General features: G+C 56.2%; 4 protein-coding genes across 4 annotated transcripts; 2 read left to right on the top strand and 2 right to left on the bottom strand.

Annotated features, from left to right (window-relative positions):
- Nucleotides 1-1,592: 1,592 nt before the first annotated feature.
- On the top strand, nt 1,593-3,356 carry SPBR_05785 (uncharacterized protein; the record flags this gene model as incomplete). The annotated part of the gene is made up of 2 exons (XM_040764048.1): nt 1,593-2,581; nt 2,651-3,356. The coding sequence occupies 2 exons, from the start codon at nt 1,593-1,595 to the stop codon at nt 3,354-3,356; spliced, it is 1,695 nt and encodes a 564-aa protein (XP_040621896.1).
- Nucleotides 3,357-5,530: 2,174 nt separating this feature from the next.
- Nucleotides 5,531-6,232, top strand: SPBR_06183 (uncharacterized protein; the record flags this gene model as incomplete). Its single annotated transcript, XM_040764445.1, has 1 exon — nt 5,531-6,232. The coding sequence occupies one exon, from the start codon at nt 5,531-5,533 to the stop codon at nt 6,230-6,232; it is 702 nt and encodes a 233-aa protein (XP_040621895.1).
- A 699-nt stretch (nt 6,233-6,931) lies between these two features.
- SPBR_06230 (uncharacterized protein) lies at nt 6,932-7,470 on the bottom strand (the record flags this gene model as incomplete). The annotated part of the gene is made up of 2 exons (XM_040764492.1): nt 6,932-7,108; nt 7,180-7,470. The coding sequence occupies 2 exons, from the start codon at nt 7,468-7,470 to the stop codon at nt 6,932-6,934; spliced, it is 468 nt and encodes a 155-aa protein (XP_040621894.1).
- Nucleotides 7,471-8,067: 597 nt separating this feature from the next.
- SPBR_05793 (uncharacterized protein) lies at nt 8,068-9,812 on the bottom strand (the record flags this gene model as incomplete). The annotated part of the gene is made up of 3 exons (XM_040764056.1): nt 8,068-9,592; nt 9,645-9,686; nt 9,748-9,812. The coding sequence occupies 3 exons, from the start codon at nt 9,810-9,812 to the stop codon at nt 8,068-8,070; spliced, it is 1,632 nt and encodes a 543-aa protein (XP_040621893.1).
- Nucleotides 9,813-11,006: the final 1,194 nt, after the last annotated feature.

The following is an 11,006-nucleotide window of genomic DNA, read 5'->3' as shown; positions in this document are numbered from 1 at the left end:
GGAGGGTGTGCAACATTGTGGAGAGCCCGTGTGTGGCGGGTGGGGTGCAGAAACAAAGGAAGAATACGAAATACACATACGACATAATTCGTACAACCATAAACCATACAAAAACATGGCTAGCCCCTCTGGGTTGGCCCCAAGAACGGGCCCCCAGATGCATCCATGGCCGTTCTTCGGCGGTCGCCCCAATAATTTTAATGCAAAAGAAAAATACAAAATGGGCAGGGGGAGCGAAAAGGTGTGGATGCTTTGGCCACCAATTGGATCAACCTCCATCGAAAAATTTAGAGTAGCTTCCGTTTCTTACGACGTGCTTGGTTTCTCAGGCAGTCTGCCGTTTTCATGTGGATGTTCGTTTATCTAGGAGAGGCATGGGGTCGTGACAAGATGCTCGTCACGAATCACTGATCTCTGATCGCTATTCACTGTTCACTGTGGCAAGTCAACAAGGCTTATGAACCACAGTCGGGCAGAATACTTTGTAGAACAGCGCAATACAAAAGCCTGAGTCAATACCAGCCCGGCGGGAACAATAAGCTCCCAAGAACGGGCCGCCAACGTAACACCTTCGCCAGGCTTGATTCTTTTCGTTTTCTTTCATGTATTCAATTGTCTCTGCTTTCGTTCGTTCCGCCCTCCCCTTCTGGCCCTTCTGGGGTCGCCACGCCACCCCCGTTCGAGACTCCATGCCCCAGCTCTCGGCGAGAGGCAAAGCCTTTCGAGTCTTTGGGTCGTCTGCTTCTGTTTGGTCGTTGGTCGTTGGTCGTTGGTCGTTGGTCATTTGTATCTTTTGGGGTCCTCCTGCCCGTTTTGGGGTTTTCTCTTTCTCCATCGTTGGCGTCGACTGGCGCCGGCCGTACTGTGGCCTTCCTCCGTCTTGTGCCCCCTTTCTCCACGACCTGGCCTCCTGGGCCTCTGCTAGGCTCGGCTTCTCCACAGTGGCTTTGTAGTCTCGCCGGTGGCTCTTTCCCTTTTCCCCTTTCACCTTCTTTCCTCCTTCCATTTCGTGTTGTCCCCAAAAAGGAGAAACGGCCGGAAAGGGCAGGCGCGGCCGGCACGATTGTACATTCAAGGAAGGCACGCGCTCGCGCCTGACAAAGTACACGTCCTACTTCGTACACGTCCACACGTAATGTACACACTGACACATCACCTCCTGGTCGTGGAACCCTTCCGTTTCCCTGTCTTTTTTCTTCTTACTTTCCTCTCGACTTTCCTCCCCGTTTTGCCCCCCCCCCCCCCCGTCTCTCTTCCCTTCTTTTCTCCTCTCGTCTTGCTCGCTCCCCATACACCCCAGTCACCACGCTGCAACGAACCGGGGACAGACGAAAAAGAAGAGAAAGCTAACGTTCCACCCGATCCTCTCTCGCACCCTTTCTTTTTTTGTTCTTTTCTTTTTCGTTGTTTTCTCCCCCCATCCTTTCTCCACCCCCAGTCGATCTCGACATATAAGGCCTTCGTCCTCCCCCAGCTTTGGATCGTCACATTTCCTTTCCTTTTCTCTCTCTCCTCTCTTCAAGCACTTCTTCAACCCCCCTGCTCTCCTTTCTTCTCTTCTCCCTCCCATCCTCCCAAACAGCATTTCCACAATGGCTGAAGTCGAGAAGGAGACCGGCCAGGTGGCCCAGCCTGAGGCCCAGCACCACAACTTCGTCGGCCTCGCCACGGCCCGCGATCTCGAGCAAATCGAGGCCCCCGTCACCTGGAAGGCCTACGCCATCTGCGCGTTTGCCTCCTTTGGCGGTATCTTCTTCGGCTACGACTCTGGCTACATCAACGGCACCACCGGCATCCAGGAGTTCATCAACATCATGGAGGGCCCCGGCGTCAAGGCCCTCCCCTCCAGCCACCAGTCTCTGATCGTCTCTATCCTGTCCTGCGGTACCTTCTTCGGTGCCATCATCTCCGGCGACCTGGCTGATTGGTACGGCCGCAAATGGGTTGTCGTCAGCGGCTGCTTGATCTACCTCATTGGTGTCATTGTCCAGATGATCCCCGGCCCCGGCATCCACGACCCCCGTGGCGTGTTCGTCGCTGGCCGTCTGATTGCTGGTATCGGTGTCGGCTTCGTCTCGGCCATTGTCATTCTGTACATGTCCGAGATCTCGCCCCGCAAGGTCCGCGGTGCCCTCGTGTCTGGCTACCAGTTCTGCATCACCATTGGTCTGCTGCTGGCCTCGGTCGTCTGCTACGCCGTCCAGGACCGCACCAACACGGGCGCCTACCGCATCCCCATTGCCATTCAGTTTGCCTGGGCCCTGATCCTGGCCGGTGGTCTGATCCTGCTGCCCGACTCGCCCCGCTACTTTGTCAAGAAGGGCCGTCTCGACGACGCCGCCAAGTCGCTGTCGCGCCTCCGCGGCCAGCCCGAGGGCTCCGACTACATCCAGATGGAGCTCTCGGAGATTGTCGCCAACGAGGAGTACGAGCGCGCTCTGATCCCCTCCACCACCTGGTTCGGCTCGTGGGCCAACTGCTTCAAGGGCTCGCTGTGGACCGGCAAGTCCAACCTGCGCCGCACCATCCTCGGCACCTCGCTCCAAATGATGCAACAATGGACTGGTATCAATTTTATCTTGTTCGTCCCCCCCGCAGCACCATGATGCACAGTCTTGCATGTTGAAAACCCCCCGCTAACTCCTCCCAGCTACTACTCGACGCCGTTCCTCAAGTCCACGGGCGCCATCTCCAACACGTTCTTGATCTCGCTCATCTTCAACCTGATCAACGTGGTGTCCACGCCGCTGTCCTTCTTCACCATTGAGCGCTTCGGCCGCCGGCCCATCCTCGTGTACGGTGCTCTGTCCATGCTGATTTGCGAGTTCATCGTCGGCATCATCGGTGTCACCGTCGGCTTCAACAAGACGCACCCCGCGCCGACGGCCGACGACCCGACCAACACCCTGGCCAACAACGTCTCCGCCGTCAACGCCCAGATTGCCTTTATCTGCATCTACATCTTCTCCTTTGCCTCCACCTGGGGCCCGGCTGCCTGGGTCGTCATTGGCGAGATCTTCCCGCTGCCCGTGCGCTCGCGTGGTGTCGCGCTGTCGACCGCCTCGAACTGGCTGTGGAACACCATCATCTCTGTCATCACGCCCTACATGGTCGGCGAGGACAAGGGCAACCTCAAGTCGTCCGTCTTCTTCATCTGGGGCGGCCTCTGCACGGCTGCGTTTGTGTACGCCTACTTCCTGGTGTCCGAGACCAAGGGCCTGACGCTCGAGCAGGTCGACAAGATGATGGAGGAGACCACCCCGCGCACGTCGGGCAAGTGGAAGCCGTCCACCACCTTTGCCGCTGACCTGGCCGACAACAACCTCGTTGGTGTCAAGAACGACAACATTGCCTAAGTTGTGTATGTCTCCTGCAGAACAACTCACTGTAAGCGTTGTCGCGTCTTTTCTTCATTCTCATGCCGTGTGCTTATACCACCTTGTCACGTACCCGTGCAGGTCGGCGGAGCAGACAAGAGCGTATTCTCTTTTTTTTGCTTGGCTTGATCCTGCATGTATTTTCCAAAATTTAATTTACTTGCCGTTTCGTCGTTAGGAAGGGGTGGCTTATCCACCTCTCTCTCGCTTCGAGCGGCAATATATACCACTTATACCACTTTGTTACCAATCTCTGATTGCCTCTTACGCCGTAATTGCTGTTATTTTTTGACTTGAAATAAAGTGTTTGACTCTGGATGCAAAGGCAAAGCGATGACAAGGATGCGATATCTTTGTCACTCGTTTCGCAGGCGCACAAAGCTGATTTATTTGTCTCCCTTATGACTACCGCTTACTACGCAGCCCCAAAATGGGATGTTATTCGAGCTGAGTGACATCCCATTCTGATGACTATTGACGGGGTAAACAAAACGTACTCCAGGACAACACGTTGTCACGTGACGTACAAAAAGAGGAAAGTGGACAGAGGCTTTTGATCTTGACCGAAAACGGGCAAGTCTCCTCTGGGGACTCTACCATATCTCCTCTCAGCAACTCTCCAGTACGGTGCCTTCATGACGATGACAAGTGCAACCGAACCGTTCACTAGCAGTATACCTTTGACGATATTGTTGTCAACAAGGAGACTGGCGTATTGTTTTCTTTTTTTTTTTTTTTTTGGAAAAAAAAACCCTCACGAAATTTTTCAGCAGCTGCCTGACACGCTGATAGGCTGGCATGCTCATATCTTCCTCACTTCATAGCACGAACTAAACTTTATTCATGGTACGACGTGCTTTCGATCAAAGAGCATACGACGGCTGGCCTGGCCGTAGCAGAGTTGACTCATGTGCCATCTTCAGGACTTGGGTGCTGACAAGGAAGGTAAAGACGCGTTGTACAAGGGGCTCTTGGATACACGCAGACCTATTCTTATTCTCCCTCTTAGGTACTGTCAAACTACTCAGACTACCAACGCAACAGCGATATTGCCGTATCAATCAGACGAGCTGATTGAACGCCGTAAAGTGTCATGTCGTCGTGGACGTTCAAAGTACCCACTTTTTCCACCGCCAGCGACCGCCAGCGAACACCAGCTCACCAGCTCACTAACTCACTAACTAGTAAAGGAACTCCACTAAAGCTGAAGCTGCTGGCGAGCGGAGCCAATCAATGTGCCTTGTTCGTTGCTCCCAGGGCCTAAAGGAGGCATCCCTTTGGGCGTTTTCCGGGGGCAATGCAATTTCCAGTGACTGTTTTGAGAATCACTTTTTTGTCGTCTCGCAATTTCATCATCCATCTCGACTTCTCTCGCGACGACTTGCATTTCCCTCTCAAGGTAGACTGACGAGCGATTGGTTTGCCAGCACGCGCCAATACTGCAACGTTGTCCGGGCAGCTGGACCAGACACGCTCCCTGCCGCGAGCATCTCCCTTGTCCCCTTTGTTGTCGTCATCGCCACCAGCATCGTCATCACACAAACACAGCGATACGTTCTCAGACTCTTGTTTTCAGTCGACACTCTTCGTCTCCTACACACACACATATACATCGGCGCCTGCGACCTGCTACCCATTGATCCTCCGTTCCGCCTCGGGAGAGCTGGCCTTGTTTTCGCGCCAGTTTTGAGGCGCAGTCGACAGACATTGGGAAAGAAAAACACAATAAAAAGGCGACGCCCAATCGCTACTCTCGTCTTCGGTAAGCACCACTGCCCGACAATACCACGCACCCTCTGTGGCTTTGCACCAGAACCACGTTGGTTGTGTCTCCTCGGCCACGTTGCACAGCGCTCAGCTAAGAAAGGCCAGGCACTGTTCCAAAACAGTCGCAGATAACAACAGACAAAAGGGAGAGGCTTTGTTCTTAACTGGGTCTCTCGATGCTCTGCTTGGAGACTGTTGCCTTTCGTATTTGCTCCCTATTTGGCATCCTCCCTTTGCACGTCTACATTGAGACCCGCCACTTGCCGGCAACGTCTTCGTTTATCTAACCTCGAACTCTGGTCCCTTCTAGTTATTCTGTCCATTCGACTTCCCTCGCTTTCCTCATTCCTCATTCTTCTCGTTCCTCTCCAGACATACCATCGACCATGAAGCCTAGAACAGCAACCACCGAGATCGGCCGCCGCCGCAGGCTCATTGCCGCGTCGACGGTCCTCTTCTTTGCCGCCTCGGCCTCGGCCGCCGATGCTACCACGCCGACCACCACGGGCGGCGACGGCACCGCCACCGGCACCTCCACGACCTCGGCCGGCACCATCAACGTCACCGGCACCACCGTGCCCCAGCTCGTCACCGAATCCGAGCCCTGCGCCCTCTTGTGCTACAACGCCGCCTGCCTCGACTCCGGCTGCTCGCCCGGCGACTTTGCCTGCGTCTGCGGCAACCCCCACTCGCTCGTCGTCAAGATGGGCCTCTGCGTCGGCAAGGACTGCGACGACGCGCGCCAGTTCGACTCGGGCCAGTGGATCGCCGACCTCTGCAGCGCGATCGACAAGCAGGACCAGCCCAGCAGCGTGCGCGCGGCCGACCTGGCGAGCGCGTCGTCGGTCATTGTGGCCGAGATCTCGTCCGCGGCGGCCACGGCGACCAACAACCCGGTGCCCTCGACGGGGACGATTTCCAACGGCGACAGCGGCGAGACGGCGGCGGCGGGAGCATCGGGCACGGCGTCGGCGGCGGCGGGGCGGCCGCGGCTGCTGCACATTGGTGCCGGCGGCCTTTTGGGGCTGACGTCGGTTGCAGTTGGTCTGGTGGGCGGCGCGGCCGTCCTTGCGGCGGCGGTACTTTAAATCCCGTGTGGTGTCGATCGTCTCCACGGACGTTTTGTCCTTGTCTCTGCTTTACGCTTGTTATACTCTGTACATACTATTTACATACCCATGACACTTGCATAGTCTCTTTGTAATATTTTGTTTTGGTTTCCGCTTTCCGACCTGCCACAGTCTTTGCATTCGTATTCGGCGGTATGTGTCGATGTGTTGTCCTTGCCGATACATCAAGCAGTGCACATCCTCTTCCCTACAATGGCTTCTGACCCAAGCACAATGCCACTATTTTAGAACCAACATTCACCAGCAAAGCACAGACGATTCAGGGTCGATTCGTGAGTTAGACCGTTCCCCTCATGATTCTTTTTTTTGTTTCGTTTTCGCAGTCAAGATCCACTCAACCTTGCAACACGACAAAAGATGTCTGCCCTTAGACGCAACGAAGACACCCGCCATTCTCAACTCTAAAAATTGATATAATAAGTTCCTGGTATGATTGGTGGAAGTACATGAAAATCGACGCCACGCACTTGGCCCACCACCACAACCGAGCATCCCGAGACCCGAGTCGCCGTTACAACACATGGCAGGCATATATCCCCTTCCAGGACAAACGTAGACAACTACACCAGTGGATATAATAAGCTTCCCGTCGATCGGTAGAGCAGACACGGGCATGTGCGCGTTGCCTGCTGGTCCTTTTTCTGACGTGGATCCTCCTTAGGGTGCAGGACCTGGAACCGGATGAGAGCCGTTGCCATGGGGGGCCGATGCGGTGCCATTGCCGGAGATGGGTGCTGGTTTGGCCGGCGTGGGAATCACGGTCTTGCTCGTGCAGTTGAGCGTCGGCATAAAATTGACCAGCTCCTGGCCGTTGCAGCCCCAGCAGCGGCAGAACTGGAAGTGTCAGTGACCGTGTACAGGTCATGCGCCTTCGTTTTCAATCGTCAAATTGGGTGTGGACTCACAATATCAATCGCTTTTGTCGGATCCGAATCAGCACAGCCCAGCACTCTAGCTGTGTCCGATGTATTCAAAAAGCAGCCGCTATTGTCCATAATCAGGTAGCATCCTGTGTCTTCACTCGACAAATCGCAAGGTCCAGCACCAGTACCGGCGTGGTAGCTATTGGGTTGGCTGAGCGCACGATCACGATCATGTGCGTCGTCGTGGCTGTGGCCATTTACGGACAACGGTGGCGCGGCGGCTGCAATGGCCGCCCAAGCTGTGACAATTGAAGACACGACGAACCCTTTCATGGAGAATCGGAGGTACCAAAGAAGGACCGAAAACTCATCGGAATTTGGCGAGACAACACTCGTGAAGATGGTGATGATGTCAAAAGCGAGGAAAACAAGTGTCAGGCTCAACTAACTGGGCAAAGTGCTTGATTTTTGCTCTGAGCTTGACCGGTAGTTACGAACGATTGCCAAATTGCCCAAGTTATCTTTCATTTATGCCGGAAGTATATCAAGACGGCAAATTCCATATTCTTCTGCTTAATATGGTTGTGTGTCGCCTGCTCTATCTCTCCGAGCGAACAATTACAGGAATTGTGGACAGAATGACAGAATCAAAACAAGGCCAAAAACACACGACTCGTTGGACATGGCCCGGCGCCACGGTATCTCCTCTTTTCTGTTTGTTTGTGCACATGGTCGTGATTCGGACGGTTTCTATGGCTTTACGTGAAACTATGGTACTTATCTCACCATGTTTCCAAAATCGGTGGTTGCTTATTTCCACTGATTCATCCAAACGCAGCGGCAAGGCTCCTCATAGCCGAGAAGAGAGGCACGGCTGGCAAGCAAAGTGTACACCCCTCCTCCTCACTCGTCCTGCTTCGCCTGCCACTCTTATCCATACCGCACCGCGGCTGCGCCCTCGTTGAACCAGTCTTCGGCCACGCGCGCCTCGTGGGGCCGCGCATAGTTGACCACCGTGCTCTTGGCCGCCGTGTAGGCCAAGTACGCCTCGCGGCCGTTTTCGCTGCCGACACCGCTGCCGCCGCCCGGGACCGACGTGGCGCCCCAGGGGCTGCTGGGGTCGTTTCGGTGGTGCGTGTTGACCCAGACGATGCCGGCGGCCACGCGCTCGGACACGCGGAACGCGCGCGACAGATCCTGGGTCCAGATGGCGGCACCCAGGCTGAACGCGGCGTCGTTGGCGAGCCGCACGGCCTCGTCTTCGTTGCCGTTGGCAAACGGAACGACCACGACGACGGGGCCGAATGCTTCGTCCCGCCAAAGGCGGGTGCCGAGAATCCTGGGTGTGGGTTCTCTGTTTTCTATGTTTTCTGCGTTTTCGCCGTTCGCCGCGTCGGTCGCCAATGGTGCGCTCACGAGGACGGTCGGCGGGTAAAAGTAGCCCTTGGACAGGTCGAACCCGTCCAGCGCACTGGTGGCCGGCAGTGTGCCGCCGCCCTCCGCCGCCGCCGCGCGCCCGCTCGACACGGCCGCGTCGACGAGCGCGCGCACGTGCCGCTGCTGGTGCGCCGACACCAGCGGGCCCATGCTGCTGTGCGGGTTGGCGGGGTCGCCGATGTGGGCCGCAATGAAGGCGGCCTTGCGCGCGAGGCCGGCCACCACGTCGTCGAAGACGCTCTGCTCCACGAGGATGCGCGTCGCCGCGACGCACGTCTGCCCGCTGGCCACAAACGCACCAAACGCGACGCCGTTGATGGCGGCCGGTAGGTCGGCGTCGGCAAAGACAAGGACGGGGGCTTTCCCGCCGAGCTCGGCATTGAAGCGCGCCAGGTTGTGGCCGGCGATGGCGCCGAGGGCGCGTCCGGCGGCGGTGCCGCCCGTGATGTCGATGGACCGCACGAGCGGGTGGGCGGCCAGGGCGGCGGCCACAACGGGGCCGGGACCGGGCAGGACGGACAAGACGCCGGCCGGCAGGCCAGCCCTGTGCAGCAGCTGGGCCAGCGCGAGGGACGTCAGCGGCGTCTGCTCCGACGGCTTGAGCACGACGCTGTTGCCGGCCGCCAGCGCGGGCGCCAGCTTCTTGACGGCAATCAGCAGCGGGTGGTTAAACGGCGTGACGAGCGTGACGACGCCCAGCGGCACGCGGTCGGCCCAGTTGTGCAGCTGGCCGGCCGTGGGGAAGACGGGCCGCTCGTCGGTGCGCAGCAGGGCCGCGTAGTAGCGGAACCAGCGGACGAGCGAGGGCACCTGGGCCTGCATTTCGCGGACGACACGGCCGGTCTGGCGGACTTCGAGCGCAATCAGGTCGGGGAGGGCGGCCGTCAGCAGATGAGCGGCTTCGTCGAGGACATCGGCGCGGACGTGGCGGGGCGCACGAGACCAGGTGCCGGCCACAAAGGCGGCATGGGCGGCCTGGACGGCAGCGTCGACATCTGCCTCGGAGGCGCTGTGGCATCTGGTGGGTGTGAGAGCGAGCAGTGGGAATGCAGACAACAAGAGGGACATACGATGCAAAGACTTCTCCTGTGGCTGGGCATTCAATGGGTATTCTGATTTGACGTGTCAGCAGGCAAAGCGCATCTGGAGGATAGGCACGATGGAGGTACTCACGGCTCGCCTGTTCCTCTGCACTCGGCGCCGTTCACCCAAAGGAGGTATGTTTCGGGAGCCGACATGGCTCAGATCAGCGAGAGAAGAACTAAATACTCGGAATTTCAATGTGAACACAGTCACGCGGTGCAATATATATGTTGTCCTCGGCGGACGAGATATCGGTGGTCGTTGATGCCAAAGATAAGAGCTGTCTGTTAGTGGGGCACTCTGTTGGTGTCCATTTGTCCGGTTTTGGTTATGTGCTTGTCCTCGAGCTTGGAGCGTGTTGAAAATGAAACGTAACGAGGCTGTGCTGTGACTAACGGTCTGGGAACCGGATTCCCGCCATTGGCCGCCGCAACAACTAGGTGTAAGAGAATCGCTCTCAACGACAATGCACTTGGTGTGTCCTCAACAGCCCTTGTCGGTTATAAGAAACGGCTTCCAAGTTCGAAAACAAAGCGTTTTCTGTAAACGGCTTATGGTTTTCTTGGAAGAACGCCTCCACCTTCTCACGCGTTTGATAGATGGGCTTGTTTCGGACAGTGCAGCCATCGTTAGAAACTGTCCACTTCTCTGGCCATTTGGCTTCGTGTGGTGACGGCCAATAACTTGTGGTGTGTATTTAACGACAACACGCGGTTGTTGATGCGGTCGTTTCGGGCAGTTTGGTCTGCGTATTCGCAAGACGCGCCGCCCTGGCGGCATCGTTCCTTTGTGTGGTTGTCGTCATTTCGTGTGGTACGGGGGGTTAGAAGGATTCTCGGGATAAAGAATCGAGAGGAGGAGGGCGGAATAAAAAAGAAGTGAAAAGAGGAGGGAAGAAAGATTCAGGGGTAATTACAAGAAACCGAATAAGAAGGAACGGTTAACTGAATGGTAACTGTCATCTCCTCCTTCCTTACACGAACCGAAAGTGCCTTCCTAAACTGGTATTGGAATAGCGATGAGATCGGAGCCGTTGCCAAGGCGCGTGGATGGACTGTTCTAGGCCCCTCGTTAGGCGCTACAGTGGGACGATGCTTAAATATAGAGGGCTATTAGAGCAAGTACTGTCTCGTTCAGAATGGCGATACTTTACGTCTAAGCTTAGCAGCGCTACAGAGCCGTGGAAACATGGAAATGTACAAAACAAAAAGAGAAAAAAAGAGAAGGAAAAAAAGAGAAGGAAAAAAAGAGAAGAAAAAAAATGATTCATTTTCGACACCGCCTCAACACTACCCATCACAGTGGCTTCTGTCCGTAAATGGCGACCCTGTCAGGTTGTCACGTTAGCC

This window comes from Sporothrix brasiliensis, assembly GCF_000820605.1.
Source record: "Sporothrix brasiliensis 5110 chromosome Unknown Cont15, whole genome shotgun sequence".
In the NCBI taxonomy this organism is placed as follows: domain Eukaryota; kingdom Fungi; phylum Ascomycota; class Sordariomycetes; order Ophiostomatales; family Ophiostomataceae; genus Sporothrix; species Sporothrix brasiliensis.
Note: the sequence above shows the minus strand (reverse complement) of the source record. Positions and strands in the feature narration are given on the sequence as shown.